The 21,222-nt window shown below is 48.0% G+C and overlaps 1 protein-coding gene across 4 annotated transcripts in view; it reads left to right on the forward strand.

The window, feature by feature from the left end:
* Positions 1-21,222, forward strand: part of srgap3 (SLIT-ROBO Rho GTPase activating protein 3) — a 76,868-nt gene that overhangs the window by 15,968 nt on the left and 39,678 nt on the right. For all 4 annotated transcript variants that reach the window (XM_031568421.2, XM_031568422.2, XM_031568423.2 and 1 more), the window contains exons 2-3: positions 8,537-8,732; positions 18,858-19,020. In XM_031568421.2, the coding sequence (XP_031424281.1) occupies positions 8,537-8,732; positions 18,858-19,020 (359 nt within the window). The remainder of the gene's footprint in view (positions 1-8,536; positions 8,733-18,857; positions 19,021-21,222) is intronic.

Below are 21,222 nucleotides of genomic sequence, written 5' to 3' on the forward strand. Positions count from 1 at the left end.
AACTTCAGAGATTGGCCAGCTCCTTCTAAAAGTGCTCACTCCGGGCCATCCTTTGGCCAGAGGTGCTCTAACACACACACACTAGTGAGCAGACCTATAGTGTATAATGGGCTCACGCTCTATGAGCACTGCACCAAAACACCTTACTAATGTTGCCACTGGGCTGGGGATTAGGTGGGTAAAAACTGGCTGGGAGGCAGGAGCTTTTGTCTCCCTGCTGAGAGGAGGAGAGGGGAGGAGAGGGGAGGAGAGGGGTGGAGAGGGGTGGAGAGGGGTGGAGAGGGGTGGAGAGGGGTGGAGAGGGGTGGAGAGAGGAGGAGAAAGGAGGAGAGGGGTGTATGTGTGTTATCACATGCTGCCAATGCAAGCCTGGAGATACGGTCACCAAACAAGCTCATTCCTCCCGATGCTGTTTATTTTACACACATTGCCCGTAGACATTTACAAGAAAATGGAGGGGGAGGGGAGGGGGGGATCCTGAGCTTGGAGACTTTCCAGCCAATGCCAGTTAAGGCAGGCGTTTATTCATCTGCATGCCAGTTTCCTCTCCCCTTTTCTTTTCATAGTGTGTGTCTTTGGCAGAGTGTCCACTCCAGACACAAGTGGCTGTCCTCAGATGTTCGCTGTGAATCCCTCACGTCCAAACACAGACAGAATACTCTGCCTGTTTTACTATATCTCACCCTCACGTCCAAACACAGAGAGAATACTCGGCCTGTTTTACTGTATCTGATTTCCTGTCATTCAGGGGGAGGCCTTCCTGTGTGTTGATTTCAAGGTTCCACAACATACAACGTCATGTGAACCCTGAGGAGGAAGAAGAGCATTAGCCGCTCGGGTACTCCTCTTTCTGTGCTGAGCTGTGCTGCTAAGACTCCATGGGTCTTTGAAATCATTTTACAGTTGGGGTCAAATGGGCCTGTGTTTTACGGTCACTCATTAGTGCCTGAAATGGCACCAGTAATGAGGTCTCCCTCTGACAGCCAGTGGGCCCAGACCAGGGGCCAGACCAGGGGCCACGCAATCGTGAGCTGCAGCTGACCTTTTCCCTCATTTGCACAGTGCTACACATGGCAATGCTAGCTGAAGGATAAGAGCCAGGCAAGGGATCAGAGAAATTTCTATTTTAATTTGTATTATGAAGGGAATGAAAGTTTAATTATACATTCATTACCTTTGTTTTGATGTCTCAAGGCTACGAATGGGACAATTTGGCCTGTTTTTTAAACGATGGCCCCCTGCATGTTTGGACACCGGCCCCATACTTCCATTCAGATGAGGTGCACCCATTGCTGTGTGGAGTGTTTGATGTTTGTGTTACTTGTGCTTGAAGTGGCATTTCTGAAAGGATTTTCTTGCTTTCAGCTTTCGATTGGCTCCATCTCTCTGTCTTTATCTCCTCTCTCTTTCTCTCTCTCTCTGTCTGTCTATCTCTTCTGTCTCTCCGCACTCCCCTTGCTTTAGAGGTGTCACACATCCTGCCTCATCCCCAGGTAGCGAAGCGCAGCCAGGGGAGGTTAACTCATTCTGTTTCAAGTTAATTGCCTGTAGGAGCCATTATGTAAACTTGAGATCCCAGAGACGGCACGCTGCCGCAGGTACGTGGCCAGTCAGGGGGTCGAGGATGGGCTCATTATCAGCCTTTTCATCTTTTAACATGATTAGGCAGATTTCAGTCTCATAACGATGCCCCCATTTAACAGCATATCTAAATTTGAAGCCGTGAATATTACACTTTTCTGTGACTTCACAAATGACAAATGCTGAAAAAAACGGAATGTTCTCTGTAACAGAATAATCAACCCTGATACAGGACCATTCATTCATAATGGGGAATAGAAACAATATGAAGGAGAGAAGGCTTTCAGCTCTCGACTCCAATTCTGTTTTTCAGTGGAGAAAAAGGATGGACGATCTTGTGAATTCTCCTCTGTTCTGGAGGCCATCTTGTGTAGTCAATTATATGCACACACTGAATATAGACACGGTTCACTCGCCCCAACAATAGTCTTCCTTGTGCTGTACTGCTGCATTCTCCAGCTGTGGACGTCCTCTTAGTGCGAGGGGGGAAACCACAGAGGAGGGTCAAAAACATCTCTGATTAAGTGAGATTTATGGCTGTGGGGAACCGGCTCAGAGGCCTGGAGAAGTTCAGTCTCGGGACCTGGGCACTGCCTGGAAGTCTCTGTGATTTTCTAGCTTGTTCATGCTGGCTTGTGGTGTTCGTGCTTCCCAAACCCCCTCCAGCTGCGTTGATATCCCTTGGGGCTGTGTCAAAGGTCAGAGCTCTCCCTACATCCAGGCATTGTTCTCAGAGGTTGTCAGCCATTTTGGTTGGGAGGATAGAGTCTAACTGATTGCAATAATGGAGGTCTGTTAAAGGTAAATGGTCTTGTTGAGCAGGTGTTCAGTTCCACAAGGGTGAGAGGGCACTAGCAATGATGTATTCTGTCAAGGTCAGCTAAAGTGTCTCCTCTTATCTTTGGTGTTCAGTCTGCCAAGTGAATGGTTTTAATGTGCCAAGACCCCTGGAACAAAAGCGTACAGACTTCGATTGGTTGAGAGAGCATTTATCACTATGTCGCAGAGCAGAGGACACTGGTCACTAATAGGTGTGCACTAATTCTTGTCAACCGCATAATCATATTCTGATCTGTAATTAGTGACCGTTTAATGACTGTATCTAGTCATAAATTCTACAGACGGACAGCTTATAATGAATTGGATATTTTGGTTTTGGGTGTTATAATAATTGTATTAAAATGAATAAATGAATAATTGTATTAATAATTATGTTAAAATAATTGTAATTATTTTGTGTTATCGACTACACCAGCTCAAAAACTATTTTTTGTGAACATGTGTTGACATTTTCAGTTTGGAATATTTTTCTTCCTTGTTCACTGGTGTTACTATGACGTCTGAGCACTTCTGTTGATGAGGAGAAATGGCATTTAATAAATGTCACCTTCAATCACTCCCATTTTGGGTCCTTCGTCTGTTTTCTTTCCAACAAGCCATGGGATTCCAAGAAGATGTACTGAAGGACATGTGTACCCTGTTTACACTTGGTTTTAAAATGTGTCTTGGGCGATCGCTGACTAAATACACGTGTAAAAGACCACCAAGATGCATTGTGATCCAGTCACTCAAACCACTTGCGGAGGTGGTCTGGGGTGCATTTGGCTTATGTGTACGAGGCAGTAGGCAGTTGCGAAACAGGCAGTTAAAAAAAGTCTTAACACATGGAGATGCATGATACGAGACACGCAATGTGTCTCGGCTGTCCATTTGTGATCCGATCGCCCAAGCTGTAAACGGGGCCATTGTCATGGCCGTATATCTAAAATCTACAGAGGAAGTAGTCTCAGCAAGAATATGGTAGACAAAGTGTCCATGAACATCATACTGTTTCCTGGTGACTGTGTAGACACACGCCCTGGTGATAGCCCTGCTTCCCTGTGACATTGAAAACGGAAAGCAACGCATGCATGCAGTCATACAGTATGACACACACACACACACACACACACACACAAACACTTACTCTAACAAACATTTATTTAAGCGCTTCTCAGAAAAACTCACGTGACATGCTGTATCCCAGAAAAAGGCATTTCCAAATAAGCAAGTGCTTGTTGATTGATGCACAGCTATAAAGCTCCAGCTGTCTGTGCAGAGATGCATGGCGAGGCCGGGGCCAGGAACCTTTTCACTGCGAGAGCAGAAACACCGCTCCCCCCATCCATCTACTTCACTCAGAGATCTTTCCCTTTCCCTTATGCGACACTTAATGGATTACAAACAGGTATTTTGGATGGATTTTGGATGCCAATACTGCAACGTTGCAGAGATAAAGCTGTGGACTAAAATGATCATCATCATCCACGAGCTGCGGTGTGTTTGTTTGTTTGCCTTCAGCTCAGGAGCTAAAAGCATGTTTCCCGTGAGATCAGGGCGGTTCAGATGAGCTGTGTTTAGTGATCTTGCTAGAATGTGTTGAGTTGAAGTAGTAAAGATGGGGGTATGATCACATGATGGTCTACTATGTGATTCCCACTAGATTGAGAGGTTATTCCATTTAGTCATCACATTATGTTTCTCTACTCCCAACTACCCCCCCATTTCCTTCTTCTTCTCTTTGCTCCTCATTTTTACCCTCCTCAGCCCCCCTCACTCCTTCCTCCTTCCTATTTATCTTTTCCCAAGTGCCTTTTGACATGTGACACGTGTCTGTGATGCTGTTGGACATTAGCGGAGGGCCACTGCAGACTGACTGGATCCCACAGGGAGACTCTTTTATCCTGGTGGCCCAGCCTCTCTCACACACACACACACACACACACACACACACACACACACACACACACACACACACACACACACACACACACACACCCTACCCCCAGCACTGCGCTTTATGTCCTGGAGCCAGGCTTCGCTCTGCCTGTCTGCAGAGGCTGCTGTCGCGTGAGCAGGGGGCCTGCCCACGAAGGGGGGGGGAGAGAGGAGGGCAAACGGCGGACCAAGTAGTTGAGGGCGTGCTGGATACATGGACGTAATTGCTGCATTGCATCCTCAAGCAATGTTGAAGAGGGGTGGGGGGTGGGGGGGTAAATCATACCCTTCCATTTACAATTTAGGCTCATGGCTTGCATCTAATTAGTGCAGCTCTTGTTTATTTTGGGCAATGCTATTATGGCACACCCTCCCGTTCCCATCCCTTTGTGTTGGTTGGGAGCCCCTCTCAGCCACTGGACCCCTGCACATGAATGTGGCAAGTACAGGAGGATGCGCTGCAACCAGTAACAACAGTCATTTGTGCCGAGTTGGGTGTCTGTCAAATGGATTTACTTTGTGTCTTGTGTTCATTATTTAAAGGCTTGTCAAAAAGTCCATAAAAGATGCCATTTGGAAAAAAAATGTCAGCACTCAGTATTTCTTTGAAATTGCATTCTTGTTACTCAAACAGTCTTATGTGGTACTGAGAGTGGCTTAGCATTGTCAGCGAACTGCACGGCAGAACACTCTGCAATCTTGTCATAATCTGTGAAAGGAGTTGCTGTGGGCCTTGACTTCAAATGAAGCTCTGAAGGGAAGCCTTGAATGGAATTCAGAGTGGGCCTGCATGTGAATAATTCTGAGGTTGCTCACACTCATGCTCTCTGCGAGACAGAGGCACACTTCTGGCGCGGGTGACCTATTTTCCCCCCCTCAAACCCGCCTGTCAAAGCTGCTGCTGCTGCTGCTGCCGCCTCTCGTTCAGGGATCTTTCCTTTTTTTATGAGACTTACTCTGACAAAACCAAAAAAAAATCAGTTCAGCCTGCCATTCATGCGAAACAGTGTCAGATTTTTTTCCTGGGGCGTTCCTCTCACCCAGAGCATGCTGGGAAGGAGAGGGGACAGGGGAGACGAGACGAGAGGAAAGGTAAGGGGAGAAATAGTAGAGGAGGAATGAAAACCAGCCACGGCCGGCCTGCTTGGCGCTGTTTGGGGGGGGAGTGTGGAATGCTCTGGAGTAGGGTATCACCAGGGCGTGCGGATGGTTTGCTTTTCCCCCCCTAAATATGTGAGGTATCTTTGCACTGGCCCACATGGGCTCAAGCCACACTAGCCTGCCTGCCAAACAGAAGGACAGAGACGGAGACGGAGACGGAGACGGAGACGGAGACGGAGACGGAGACGGAGACGGAGACGGAGACAGGCCCCTGCTTCTGTAGTGAAGGGCTGGGATAGGTGGTTAACCAGAGATTGTAGTGCACTGCTCAGGGCGATGGGCAGTCAGGGCAACATCAGAGAATGGAAAAAGTGCCTTCCTGCATAACATCACGGGTTTTTGGTTCCTACAACCCAGATATCCCTCCATCCTCTCTGAGTGTCTGTATTTATCCACGGGCCGTGGTTGGTGACCAAAATAAGCACTAAAGAGTATGTAAGCACACAATGTGGATCCTCCTCTGTCTTGGCTTTGTTGCACTGTTAATAGGCTGTCTGTTTGATTGAGTTTTTCGGGAGACCAGAAGAGGCTCTCCCCTCTTCCTCTTGGTGATTTGGGTTGTGTTTTACATTTTTTTTGGATTGTTTTGTTGATATGAAGAAGAAAACACTGAATCTGAAACTCTTGGCATCTTCAAATGGGTTCAAGGTGCTTAGACTAGCTGAGCTTGTTCACGTTTTGCATACCGTTAGCATGTAATCTGCTAAACAGATAGATGCCCCCTGCCGTAATGAGCCCAGCTGTTGAGTCTCTGGTAGTCCTGATAAGTAGCTGGGGATGGGAGGAGAGAGAGGCACGTCTCAGAGGAGAAGAATCACACTTTCAGACCTGCTCAGCACGCCACTTCACGTCTGTTGTCATCTTGTCTTTGGGGTTTCACCTCCGCTCACGCTCCAGCTAACCTCAACCACAGTACTAAGAGTACTTGAGCAGAAACTAAAGGAATGCTCTTTCCTGTCGGTAGCTTTCATGTGGTATTAAAGGGCCTTTTGATACCTTGTGTGAAAGTCACAGTGGCGTCTTATAGCCTGCACTAACAGCGTGACTTCTGCTTGCTATCCCTCCCATTCTATTGTCAGACAGGGGTACTGCAGATTAGGTTGTGACATATTTCTTTTTAAAATCCGGTCACACCAGGGCACATTAAGCTGAAACTAGGCCATGGAGGTACTGCTCTGTAAAATAGGCCAGAGCGGAGGCCGTGTGTGGGTGTGGATGGGTGTTGTCTGTGGCCAAAGCACTCAAAGCAGGAAGACTCTAGTTCCCACCTAAGCGAGCGTACATTTGGATTCAATCAATGTAGCATGTCCGTAATATTAAGGTGCTCCTTTCTCCGGTTTATCTCTGTGGGCTGTGCAGGATAAACAGCAGCATTAGCAGCCTCAGTGGGGGCGGGGGAGACCCAAGCACTACCAACACCAACACCAACACCAACACCAACACCAACACCAACACCAACACCAACACCAACACCAACACCAGCAGCATTTATAAAACACCAAGTTCTTCCAAGTTGTTGAAATATCCTGATGTTCATCTTAATTTGCCCCTGAAATCATGCAAAACGCTTTAATGTGTTTAATTCCATAGTCTTGTTCCATACTAAAGCCCCTACATTTTCTCCTAATTTTTCCTTAAACTGTTAATGACCCCTAATTATTCCTTAATGATTAATCCCAGAAGTATAGTTTAAGGCACTGTTCCGATTATTATTGTTTTCAGTGATTTAAAATGTGGGTAAACTAATTCAGGGGTCTGGCCTAATTAAGGGGGTTTGGTCCATGCACAAATCTGCTTATTCTTTCCCTCTTCCCTATTCTTTTTTTTTAATTTCATGTGTGAAATAAAGGGTTGTGTATTTCAGTGTTATGCTATTGCCAACAGCAGCAGCAGGTGAAGCTGTGACTGATCTCCACTCAGCTGTGGGAGTGAGGCCACATCCATCCTCCCACTGGGCTCATTAACACACACACACACACACACACACACACACACACACACACACTGTATGCTGACAGTACATGTGAAAGCAAAAAGGGGATGCTAGTAAGCTAGCTGAATACAAATGCATCACAAAGCAAGTTGAAGACTGGGGGGTGTGACACCGAGCTGAATGAGTCGGGTTGAGTCCCCTGGGACACTTCACATTTCTCACTTCTTAGGTGTGCAGGTTGAAATTGGCAGGAAGCTCTGCGAGGCGGTGCAAACAATTACACCCCGGTTTGGAGGCGCAGAGAATCCACAAGTGTTAATGAGATTTCCCTGCTTTGATAAGATGACAAGCATGGAAAACATGATAATAGACCCACAGCATATCTCATTTGGCTATTAAGCGAATATAAAGTAATTGCCTTTATAATGGGACATTTTATTTTTGTGATGTCTTTCTCTTGGGTTTTATGGGTTCTAATCCGTTCTTGCTGTGGGAGAGGTTCAGGCTCCTCTGGATGTGTGCTCGGCTTCAGAGGAGCACGGGCAGGAACAGATGTCCTCTGCTTTTAGCTCTTATCTCTGGGGACTGTGGATGGGCTAGGTATCGTTCTTCATCTGAGCCCGAGTATCAATATGGCTGTTTCACAGACGGAGCAGACAGAGCTGCAGTCTGCCTCTGCCTCCTCTTAAAAGCTGTGGTGTTCTGTTGGCTTTGCTAGACTGAGCGTGTTGTACACTCATATGCGGCCAACACCTCACTGCAGCCCTGTGAGCGTGTGAGAGGATGTTGAACTAGGCCCTGTGTGTGTTTGGTCTTGTTGGGTTGGGTTGTCATGCACTAAGACACTAGAACATTCAAACCTTTCTCACATCAATCAGAGTTGCATGCCCATGACGGTGATGTGAATGGGTGGTGTTGTATTTTGTCTAAGTGGAATTCTATGCCTCTCCTCGAAAAAAAAGACTTTAAATTCTCAACCTGTGTTCATAATATGTATGCTAAGTTGATTTAGCCTGTTGTTTTGCCATGTCTACAAGCACTGTGGCACCTATATTGACCTCCCGCCGCGCCCTCTCTCTTATTGTGTGTGTGTGCGTTGCGCAGAGATCCGGAACCAACTGGTGGAGCAGTTCAAGTGTCTGGAGCAGCAGTCGGAGGCGCGCATCCAGCTGCTGCAGGACCTGCAGGAGTTCTTCCGCCGCAAGGCCGAGATCCAGCTGGAGTACTCGCGCAGCCTGGAGAAGCTCGCCGAGCGCTTCTCCTCCAAGATCCGCAGCTCCCGTGAGCACCAGCAGTTCAAGTGAGTTTCCCGCTCGTTCACATGTGCACACTCCTCTGTTTAGCATGTGGTGCTCATGTGGGGGATGTGCCTTTATCCAAAGTAGCACACAAGGGAGAGGTCTATTAAAGCATACAGTTGCTGAAGGGACATACGGTTACATTTACATTTAGTCATTTAGCAGACGCTTTTATCCAAAGCGACTTACATATGTGCGACTTACAATGTATACACATTTTACATTTACACTGATGGCACACTGCACATCAGGAGCAATTAGGGGTTCAGTGTCTTGCTCAAGGACGCTTCGACAGGGAATCGAACTAGCAACCTTCTGATTACTAAACGACTTCTGTACCACTGTCACCATAACACAATGGTACAAGGCGGTGTGTCTAATAATCCACTAGACACAATTATTATGACATCACTGTAGGAAGTAAAAGAGGGAGCTGCCACTCATGAAGGCTAACGTTAACGCTAATAATCCAGTATGCTACTAATGATGATTATGGAAAAAGAATTCTATCAGTGATACAGCATGTGAAGGATATCTCATCTGAGATCGCTAAGTTATATACAGGTTATCATTACAGTCGAAAAACTCAGTTCAACTTAGACCAACTACCTTAGTTTAAAGGAGTTTGTCAGCAGGCAAATCAAGTGTTAAGGTGTTGGTGGTGAGTTGAGCTGAGTTTGCAGGCGAGTGTGTGTGTGGGTGGTGGAGGTGTGTGTGTGTGTGTGTGTGTGTGTGTGTCTCTGAGTTTGCAGGCGAGTGTGTGTGTGTGTGGGTGGTGGAGATGTGTGTGTGTGTGTGTGTGTGTGTGGGTGGTGGAGATGTGCCTCTGTGTGTGTGTGTGTGTGTCTCTGAGTTTGCAGGCGAGTGTGTGTGTGTGTGTGTGTGTGTGTGGGTGGTGGAGATGTGCCTGTGGGTGTGTGTGAGTTTATGTGTGAGTTTGTTTCCATGTAAGTGTTAGGGTTTCCGTTAGCCACTAATTGCAGATTTTTGTCTGGTAAAACCTATTTTAAAAATGATTTTCAAAATTGCCAGTCAAAATGTCTGTTCAGGGTGCTCATAGAAAAGGTATCTTTAAAAAGGACATTCATGTTTTAAAACAAATAAATCAATAAAGGAACTTTTACATAATTCAATAAAATACCCAATAAGATAGTCATACAATTCGACCGCTTCTTACATTAGACTGCGTGGGGAGAAAATAGATTTTTTTTGTCAACCTAGGTGAACATTATAGTCTACGTTACACTTGCATTTGTAACATAGATTGTTATTGAAACATGCGCCGGTAAGTCCTGAATTTGTCTGGTTTCTGAAAACCCTGGTGTGTGGATGTGTTCGCAATCTCGCTCATATAAGTGTGCATAACAGCCAAACAGTTTTTGCGTGGGAGTGGAAGTGGTCTGTGCATGTTTACAGACTTTCTTGTGAGTAATTATTTGTGTGGGGCAGTGCCATTCTGTTCAGTGTCTCTCTGGTTCTCTGTGAATGTGCACATATGTATGTGGCCCTGTGTATCAGTTCGTTGTCATATAGAGGATGGAGCTCGAGCGTTTGCTCTAGACCTCTCTCTGCGTATTGTCGTTGCAGCAAAAATAAGCTAATGTATTCCCACCCAACACAGCTGTTGGAAGCAGTCAGTCTTCATTTGCAGCACATGTAAGTGATTTAATCAACCCTCACGTTTTCAGTTTGTGCATTGTGCACTGCAGAACAAAACAACAAACGACTACTCAATAAACCTCTGTGATGCCCGCTTTGCTAACACCAGATTTTGGCCGCAGACCAGTGGAAGAGACCGGTGGAGGTCCAGCGGGACTGAGGCAGGTGGCTATCGGGAACAGGAGCACCAGCATAGGGCCTGTGTGAGATAAATGAGCCAGGGCTAACGCCACGCTGGATCAATGGGCAGCACTCAAGTCGCGGCAGCCTGCCAGCTAACTGCGTTCCTAGCAACAGCAGCAGCAGTGGCACCATCGCTTAACACAGCACTGCAGCCCTGTGCCTCCTGATGAAAAGATTATGCTAATGTAGCCTTGCCTGCTAATGGCTACATTATACACTAACAATCGTAAACGCACTCAAAATATGTCTGCATCCTAATTGAACAGACCGGCCACTTTCCTGAACACAGTGGCTTACCTGGTATAGTTGAGTTTTAATGAAACGGCCATGTGGCTGATCACGGAGGTTAGTGTGCTGGCCCGGAGGGACTACAGCATCTCCTCGGAGACGGGACAAAGAGACGAGACCAGAGGCAGGCAGTCAGTCAGCGAGGGAGAGGAGGCTAAGGCTGCTGAGAGGCTGTGGCTGAGGCTGCTGAGAGGCTGTGGCTGCGGCTGCTGAGAGGCTGTGGCTGAGGCTGAGGCTGAGGAGGCGGCTGAGGCTGAGGCTGAGGAGGCGGCTGAGGCTGAGGCTGCTGAGAGGCTGAGGCTGCTGAGAGGCTGTGGCTGAGGCTGCTGAGAGGCTGTGGCTGAGGCTGCTGAGAGGCTGAGGCTGCTGAGAGGCTGTGGCTGAGGCTGAGGCTGCTGAGAGGCTGAGGCTGCTGAGAGGCTGAGGCTGCTGAGAGGCTGTGGCTGAGGCTGCTGAGAGGCTGTGGCTGAGGCTGCTGAGAGGCTGTGGCTGAGGCTGCTGAGAGGCTGAGGCTGCTGAGAGGCTGAGGCTGTGGCTGAGGCTGCTGAGAGGCTGTGGCTGAGGCTGCTGAGAGGCTGTGGCTGAGGCTGCTGAGAGGCTGTGGCTGCGGCTGCTGAGAGGCTGAGGCTGCTGAGAGGCTGAGGCTGCTGAGAGGCTGTGGCTGAGGCTGCTGAGAGGCTGTGTGGCAGCACTAGCACTAGCAGTGGGATTGGCTGGGGTAATTAAGGCCAGCTGCTGGAGTGGAGACGCTCTGCTGGGCTGCAGGAGCCCCTCGGGGCCCGGTCCGGGCTGTGGCCATATCAACAAGCTGGAGCTGCTGCTGTTGCACGGCCTTTGTGTAGCGCTCTCTCTCTCTCTCTCTCTCTCTCTCTCTCTCTCTCTCTCTCTCTCTCTCTCTCTCTATCTCTCCTATTCTCTTTCTGCATCCATCTCTTGTTGTCTCTGTCTGTGTTTTTACTCTTGTTTCTCTCTTTCCTCTTTATTAACATTCATATTTCTTCTCCTTATTTGCTTTTTAACATCACCTTTTATACTCAGTCTTTGTCCATTTTGACATTCTCTCTCCCTCTTTCTGGATCTCTCCTTCATTCCTCGCTGAAATGTGTGTTTGGGATGTGTCGCCTCTTCATCCTCTAACGTGAAGAACACTCACTTATCTGTAGACACGCCCGCACCCTGTCCCTCTTGACCCCTGAGAAACTGGCGCCTGTGTCTGGACAGTGTCTTTCTCGGGCTCACAAAAGCCTCGTATAAATATCAGCACTGAGCCGTGCGACTGTCATCTGGAAGTGCTGACCTGAGCCGCATATTGAGAGCGCAGAACATTTTGTGCGCTCTGAAGTCCCAGTTAACGATCTGCCACAATGGCTATCGGCATTCTGATCCCAACGAGGTGTGACACTTTGATTATGAGCAGGTCGCCATGAGGGGCCTCCAGTGGATGTCCTTTAAACACCATCAACACAACCGAACGAGACAGTATAAACTCCTGACCAATTATGTGTGACAGGGCATCCAGTGAAAGACTTGAAACCTCTAAATACGGTCTTTAGCCACTTCCTCAACACACAACCATGTCCATTGGATATTTTTTAATCTTTCATTCTTACATTTTTAGGTGGGACATACTTTGAAGTCAACACACTTCACACGTAGGTTTGGACCATATGGAGAGACACCGTTTTGAGTCATAGATTTGATTGACAGAACTACTACAACTCACATTGGGCAGTACCACCTTCGGTCCAAACTGCCCTTTTGTAGTGTTGTTCTCTGTGTACAGTTTGAGGAGGAGTTGTTTTTTTTCAGATTCAAACCTTAAATTATAGTTGAAAAAGAATCCCATTGTTGTGCATTAATATGGCAGTAAACCCATGCAGTAGTCCAGTCCTCCTTCATTATGGACCCATTTGAAAGTAGAACCCCAAGTGTTTGAGGGGATTGTGTGTAAATCCCTAAGAATTGCCACCTGCTCAAGTGAGATATGAGTGTGTGTGTTTGTGTGTGTGAGGATGAGTGTGTGTGTGTTTGTGTGAGGATGAGTGTGTGTTTTCTAGGGGGCAGCGGGTCATTTAAGCTTCCTCACTATCTCAGTCAGGCAGACTCTTCCAGCTTGTCTGTACAGCAGGAGCGCACACACACACACACACACACACACACACACACACACACACACACACACACACACACACACACACACAGACACAGACACACACACACACACACACACACACACACACACACACACACACAGACACACACACACACTGACACACACACACACACACACTGTTTGGGCTCCGTGTTTCTATTCCTTTGGTCTTCTTATCGTCAGTCATTTGCCAGACATTTCATCTGTCCATTGTCTTTGCAAAATACAATCTGGCCAGCAGGGAATGCTTCACAAGCTTGGTGATGGAATATGTCCACGCGCACGCGCACGCGCACGCGCACGCGCACGCGCACACGCACACGCACACGCACACGCATCTCTACCTTACCCGAGCTGCTCTAAACATGTCCAGATTGTTGCGTTCATGTCAAATGTTTTCCTTGTGTAAGTAAGGCAGTTGCAGTAATGCGAATACTCTGCAATAATTTAGTTATTTCTAAGGATGCAACACAGCAGACAGACATTTTGAAGTGTTCACAGCATCAAGGTCTTTTCGAGGGATTGGGAATGCAGATATCACGGATGTGAACGTCAAATGTCAGTTCTTTTACATTATTATTCATAAGTCCAGGCATGAATTTCCTCGTAATTTGCTGCAGAACTCCATAAGTTATGCGTGAGTTAAAGCAATTTCGTAATGAAAGGCACGACACACACAGTCCTGATCACTGTGCATTCCGTTGGGCATAGTCTTGCACACAGTACAAGGCAAAAGTGTGAGCTATGCTTTATAAAAAAAAAATTAAAAAAAGCGTGAGCTATGCTTGCGATTGGTGCTATGTGGCATTCTATGCTGCTATTTTTTTCCCCACCAATCAAAGAGATGTTCCTGGCAGTGAGTGCTGAAAGAAACTGAAGCGAGGGCAACGCACTTGCAGACTTGCTTCTTCTCTCTCCTCTCTCCCCATTAAAGAGAAGAGGATCCTCCCATCGGAAGGGCTCATTCAGTGGCTGCCAAGTTCCTCTGCTTCACACCCCCCCGGGTCTGCCTGCTCTGGTGCTGGAGCTTCAGTGCTTCACATCCCCCGGGTCTGCCTGCTCTGGTGCTGGGGCTTCAGTGCTTCACATCCCCCGGGTCTGCCTGCTCTGGTGCTGGAGCTTCAGTGCTGGAGCTTCGCTGCCAGTCTCAACCCAGTCCCTGCAAAGACTCTATAGGACACAACCCTCCCTGTCACTACCAGTCTCTTTGCTTATCCACTCCTAGGCGTGTGCGTGCGTGCGTGCGTGCGTGCGTGCGTGCGTGCGTGCGTGCGTGCGTGCGTGCGTGCGAGAGAGGAAGGAAGGAACCCAGGACATTTTGCATAGACTAGCAGAATTTGTCTTGTATTCTAACATTGGTAGAGTAAATGGACACACACACACACACACTCTTGATTCATAATCCAACGGACTGATGTCAGTACCACCACTATCACCACTTCGCTGCCACCAAACCACCCAGCCTAGGGTGTGATTTGGTGTGAGCTTGTTTGTGTGTGTGTGTGTGTGTGTGTGTGTTTCAGGCTGTGCCAAGCCTCCCTCTCCTCTCCTCTCCTCCACACTCTTGGTCTGGCCCAGCAGCTCTGCAGCTGGTTACTATCAAATGTTGGCAGCGGTCGACCTCCCAAATAAATAAAAAAAGAGGGTGTGTGCATATAGAGTGCTGCAGTGCAAGCGCATCGAGCGAGCCTGCCGCTCGAAAGCGAGGAAATGCATTTGGACTGCTAAAGCTGGCGGCATGTGCCTGCTTCTCCACCCTCTTGCTGCCTGCGTCTTTGATATTCCGTTTGATTCAGTCCCCCTCAGATAAGCCTGTGCCAACCACCACTGTGTGGATTAAAAGCCTTTTTTTTATTTTTTTTTTTATAAATAAGACAGCATCTTGGCAAATGTAGACTTTTCATTTAAGAAGCCGTCTGAAACCTTCATGTGATTGCATGTTTTTGTTGTGTATTTGTTTTTTTGATTTTCGGCAAGTGGCACCAGTCATAGTCACAGTTGCTCCCGTTCGTAACATTTTGTTGCCAAGGCACGAACCTTCGTTCACCCAGTTGCATTTTGGGTGCGACTCGGTGCATGTAGCTCTGAAAATGACTCAATATGGATTCATTCAGCCTCGTAGGGAAAAGGATTAAGTGTCTTTGAATCCACAAAACCGCACACACACAACACACACACACACACACACACACACAGTCCTATTCCCTCACGCTCTCATACGTTCAAACCCCCACAGCTGTTTCTTGTCGGAGAAGCCTTTTAAAGTAGAGCAGTAGAACACAGAGCGCTGGAGAGGCTAGATTAGAAGGACTGGATTTCTGACAGATGAGACACGAGCAGAGTGATACCCCCCCCGTCCACCCCCCCCCCCCCCCCCCCCCCCCCCCCCCCCCCCCCCTCCACCCCACCAGGGACCTCAGGGCGCTGCCTCCTCTGGCTCCATCCTAATGATGGCCAACTGTGTGAGGGTGGTTGTCCCCGACTCCTGTGAAAACTGACCTTCCTCTCCTGGGACTCTTCCTCGCCTTCAGCAGACTGCAGGAGTGGAGGCTCCAGCCGTGGAGAGCTGCGAGACAGAGAAGTGCAAACCTACAAGTGTCTCATGTCTCACAAGTCTCTCTTTCTTTATTTCTCTCTCTCTCTCATTTGTACAGTCACATTGTTGCCTCCCATCTTCTCTGGTCCTTGATCAGTAGCTCCTGTGAAGGTTGCAATAGCAATGGTAGTGGGGAGTGCCCAGACTGTGAATCCAGAGATGTCTTTCAAGAAGACGTGGGCCTGTTAGAAGCCTCCACTCATATATTCTTCAAAGGAAACTCTGGCCTAATAGTCAACCCTTTGCACTGCCGCTAATGAGGACAGTGGCTGAAAATACAGAGCCAATGTTCTTTTTTCCTTTTTTTATCCTTTTTTTTTTTTTTTTTTTTTAAATTCCATTGAAATGATTGGACTCTGAGGATTTGAATACATTTGTCTCATGGAGGACACCCTCCACAGCTCTCATCATTGGAAGCTTAGGCCGTCCTGTGTTATGTTTTTCTGCCATAGAGGCTATTGTCTGTGCTGAGTTTGCTGATCTTAGAGAGGAGTTCGGAAAAAAAACTCAATAAACACCGTGAAAGTCCAGGCACAAGCTTCCTCCACCACACGCAGACACTCATTGAGGAGGGCTCCTCTGCATGACACGTGTCCAGAGCAGAGCTCCCAGGAGCGGCGAGAGTGAGCGCAGTGGGAGACGGGCCCTCAGGCCTCAGGCCTCCGTCACGCAGAACAGCTGACTTTATTTGAATAAGCAGGAGGAGTGTTTATTTTCCATGGGATTACACCGCTAAGAGTGACTGTGTGGTCAGCACTTGTGTAGACGGGAGGCTTTTGAAGGGAAGGCTGACCCAGTCGCGTTGTCAGGGTGGCAGTGAGGCAAAGACCTCAAGCGAGAGTGTATGTAAGCCTGTCATGCTTAAGGCTGCTACGTTGGCATCACAGTGTTCTGAAAGGGATTGATGGACATTTTCTTTTTTCTTTTCCCTTTTTGTTTTTATCATGGCTCTTTGAATGAGAATATCAGGCGCCTGTCAGGGGTCTCCTACGCTGGTGATGTGTGGAAGTCTTTAGCACTGGGTCGACGGGTTCAATGCGCTGCAATGAAGAGAATCTGCTGCCAGAGAGCAGAGAGCGTTGGTTTTAAGGGTTTTACAATGGATTCTGAACAGTTTCCTCATGTTTGGTTTCTTCCAACTTTTCATGAGAATAAAGTAATCTTGCTATAGAGAGAATAGAAGAAAGGCGAACCACACAATTCAATTAAAGCAAAGGGCGTATTTTCAGATTCCCAATTCAGTTGAGAAAAATATAATCCCCTCCTTTGATCTGCAATGCCCTTTCAGGGTGAAAAAGTTGTGAAAATGAGCAAGAGAGTAATACAGGACATGAGAGGGTTGTTCTCAATCTTTTATTTCTCAACCAAGCCTCCCTTCCTTCCTTCCTCTCTCTCTCTCTCGCTCTGTCGCTCTGTCTCTTTCTTTCATTGGCCTAATCTGTTTCTGGGAATGGTGGCTGGGGGTCCTGTAGTGTAGTGAGTGTGACCTATTTCCAGATAGCTGCATACTCTGAAAGGAGACATTTGCCTTACAGTCAATCGAGTCCTTCCTCCTCTGATCGTTTGGAGAGCACAGATTCATCTGAGCAGAAGAACCTTCCTTGAATCCTCCTCCCCAACGCTGTTTGTATCTCATTGGAGACTCATTCATTTCTCCCCAACGCTGTTTGTATCTCATTGGAGACTCATTCATTTCTCGCCATTCAGAATGGAGGGTGTGACTCATCTCCCCAAAATCATCTGGTCTTTTTTCCCCCTTCACCCCTCATCTCTTTCTCCATCTTTCTTCCTTTTTTCCTCTCTCTCTTTCTCTCTCGCTCTCTATCTGTCTCTAGACTATCCCTCTCTATTTCTTTTTTTAAATGGAAGTGAAATGGCACCGTAGGTCAGCTGAGCTCATCTTGACAGCAGTGACTCCTATCTCCGTGACTCCTGAGGGCCTCTGTGCCTGCTAGCGCTCCTCACTGCATGCAGCCCAGTGCTGGGAGCCAAGTGGCTGCCGTGAGCTTCAGCGCTATCCCTCACCACTCCACCACTCCACCCTGCAGGGCTGGATTAGGCATGGCCTGTCCTGGTCTAGTCTAGTCTGGTCTGGGCTGGTCTGGGCTGGCAATGATTTCAGCCGTGCATCATGCATGTGTCTTTGTTTGTGTGTTTCTGTGTCTGCTTTGAGGTTTAGCCAGGATTAGAGCGGCCCTTATAAGGAGCTCTGTGCTGGAGCCGGCTGATATGAGCTTCATTAAAGGTGATTAGCCGTTCGGAAGCCCCACCGTAGGAGCAGGGGGAGGGATGGCGAGGGGGGAGGGGGGGGTGGTGGTGAGGGGAGGGATGGGGGGGGGGGGGGGGCGGTGGTTATGCTAAAGCGCTTTGATGTCCTCCCTTCGTGCCTCCTACTCCGAAGCGTTGTCGTGTTCACTGGCCTTCGTCTCCATCTGAAACCTCCTCGCCGTCTCTCGCAGCTCGACACCCAGGCGTCTCCCCCGTCTCTGGCTGTCGCTCGGGCTCATTGATTGATTGATTGATGTGTGCGGAGATGGGATTCAGATGGAGAGAGGTGGGCGACCGGTGAAAGCCTTGAAAGCTGATTAGCCCCAAGCCGAGACGCTCCCCTTCAGGGGTCATTATGGCAACCGGCATCAAGGAATTAAGCAATCAATGGAGTGGTGTCAGACCATCGCCCGGCGGGGGAGGGGGGCTGCCTGCCGTATGTTGCCCACCAACAGCAGCATGGCAGTGAGACCTTGTTTGGGCACGGGCTCTCCCTCCTCTCTCGGAGTGGGGCACAGCGGGCTGGAAACGTGCCAGCTTCCTTTTTTTTGTGGAGTAGGCACTTCAAAGGGCTGAAAACAAACCCAGTCTCACAAAAAGCAGTGGCAAATGTGAATGTAATGTGGCTGCCTGTGTATACCCCTCTGTGAAACATCCCTGAGCTGTAAACACAACTCGTGGGGACTCCACAGAAATGCTGGCCCTTTGGAGTCAGTCAAGTTTAAACAACGCTCTCTGTGACTGTTCTTTTTCCTAATGCGTTACTTTTTAGTGTTATTGTTTGCTTTTTTAATTGAGTCATAATGCCTGCATTTCTGTTTACATTTGATCCACTCAACAGATGCTAGATACTGAGAGACAATTACCTCTGTTTTTTTTTTTTTTACCTTATGCTAGTTCTTTGTTTTTGCTATTGGGTGCTGAAAGCTGACTAGTCACCCAAAGGTTTCTAACCCTCCTGATGTTTCTATTGTGTTTCAGGAAAGACCAACACCTGCTGTCCTCTGTGAACTGCTGGTACCTGGTCCTGAATCAGACGCGTCGGGAGAGCCGGGACCATGCCACCCTCAATGACATCTACATCAACAACGTCATCGTGCGCCTGTCCCAGATCTCCGAGGACGTCATCAGGCTCTTCAAGAAGGTCAGTGGATTCTGTAGGGAAATGTGAAGACCGTTTATTCTCTATGTCTAAATGTCAAGGTCATCTTCGCTGTAGAAAAAGCAGATAATGGTTTATTTGTTTATGCACATCATGTTTAGGTGTTGACAAAATTATTCAATAGCAGTTAGCGTGAATAAGGACATTTCAGGATCAAAGATGACGGTGATCGTTTCTTTAGTTATCTTGATGCCATCAAGTCATAGATTTCTAGACCTACAACTTGGTATGACTAAGAATTAAACTGAGTCTGTAGGGTTTTGACCTCACAGGCTTTCACTGTGCTGCAGTCGGCATGGGTTATTGGGCTGTTCGGAAGAATGAAGTCATTGTTGGGATGCAAGTCTGTCTGGATGTGTTCTCATGGTGATCAAGTTGCTTCATGGGCACAAGCAGTCCTGCTTTGGAAAAGTGTATGCGTGTGTGTGTGTGTGTGTGTGTGTGCGCGCGCGCGCCTGCGTGCGTGCATGTGTGTTTGTGTGTGTGCGTGTGTGTGTGCGTATGTGCGTGTGTGCGTGCGTATGTGTGTACATGTGTAGCACTGTTGGAGAGAATGTATGCGTGCCTACTCCTTTATGTGTTTAAGTCTAGGTGTTTGTGTGTGTTGAGTATATGTGTTTAAGTCTAGGTGTGTGTGTGTTGAGTATATGTGTTTAAGTCTAGGTGTGTGTGTGTGTTGAGTATATGTGTTTAAGTCTAGGTGTGTGTTGAGTATATGTGTTTAAGTCTAGGTGTGTGTGTGTGTGTGTGTGTGTTGAGTATATGTGTTTAAGTCTAGGTGTGTGTGTGTGTGTGTGTGTGTGTTGAGTATATGTGTGTAAGTCTAGGTGTGTGTGTGTGTGTGTGTGTGTGTGTGTGTGTGTCTGGTGAGGGTCTGTTGCTGCGGGGTGCCCCTCTGCCCAGCCTATCCTCTAGACCCCAGTGGGACGTGTTTGGAGCGCTGTCAGCACATAGCAGAGATGGCTGAGGTCTAAGCCAAACACAGGCGCCGTGTTTTCACCTGGCTCAGCTTCCTGTAGGTGAGGCCCTGCCTGCCTGCCTGCCTGCCACCCTGGGTCTGCTCCCATCGCAGCCAGCCAGCCAGCCAGCCTGCCTGCCTGCCCGCCCAGAGTCCCTGGCCAGCCAATCACAGGCCTCCCGCAGGCGAGAGAGCAGCCAAATGGCCGAGGCATGGCTCCTAAGAAGTTGTCCGAGAAATATGTCCTGGACTGACTTGCCTCCCGTCACAGGAAATGAATGCAAACTCTTAATTGCATTCCTGTCGCTCATTTTGTGGAAGTAAAAACAAGATCGGCGCATTCCCCAGTAAATGAGAGGAGAGGGGCATCAAATGAAGCCTCTCACACTCCTGAATCCAACTGTGGATGTGGTGGGGAGAGGTGGTGCCTATTTGAAAGCCCTGTGGAAGAAACCAGGCCAAAACACTGGGGCAGTTATTATTTTCTTCTTCTTCTTCTTCTGCACTTGGAACATCCCAGCGCAAATACCTCAGCCTCCTTGCTTCACAGCAGGAGGTTGTACAGCCTCTGGCTAAACCTGTTCCTCCCCTTGCACCGGCTCTGAAGCGGACCGGGGTTGTTTGGCTGGTATGGTAATGATGGTGTCTTGACCCGTGGGGAAAAATGCCTCTTTGATGAGGACGTTTCTGACACGGGATATTTGTTCCTTTTGAAAGCATCAGTCAGGCGCCCGGATGTTGCCCGTGAGTGCTTCAGTCTCCTGCCCACTTTGCCCATAGCTGTGGTCCACTGAGGGGATTCAGCAAACTCATCGAACATGGGAGAAGAAAAAGAAGTGTCCTTTATTAGTATTTTCATTGCTCTAGGATTCAATAAGGCCACCATACTTAAGAGATGCTTTACATAAGGCCACCATACTTAATAAATGCTATACATAAGGCCACCATACTTAAGAATTGCTATACATAAGGCCACCATACTTAATAAATGCTTTACATAAGGCCACCATACTTAAGAATTGCTATACATAAGGCCACCATACTTAAATGCTATACATAAGGCCACCATACTTAAATGCTATACATAAGGCCACCATACTTAAGAAATGCTTTACATAAGGATAGCGGAGTCCTCTGCTAGCCTTAATGCTTTCTTTCTCTTGCTGGCTCTTGCATCAGGGCTGTCCTCTCCATCTCCCCCTCTCTCTCGCTCCCTATCTCTCTCT

This window comes from Clupea harengus, chromosome 5 (assembly GCF_900700415.2).
Source record: "Clupea harengus chromosome 5, Ch_v2.0.2, whole genome shotgun sequence".
NCBI lineage: Eukaryota > Metazoa > Chordata > Actinopteri > Clupeiformes > Clupeidae > Clupea > Clupea harengus.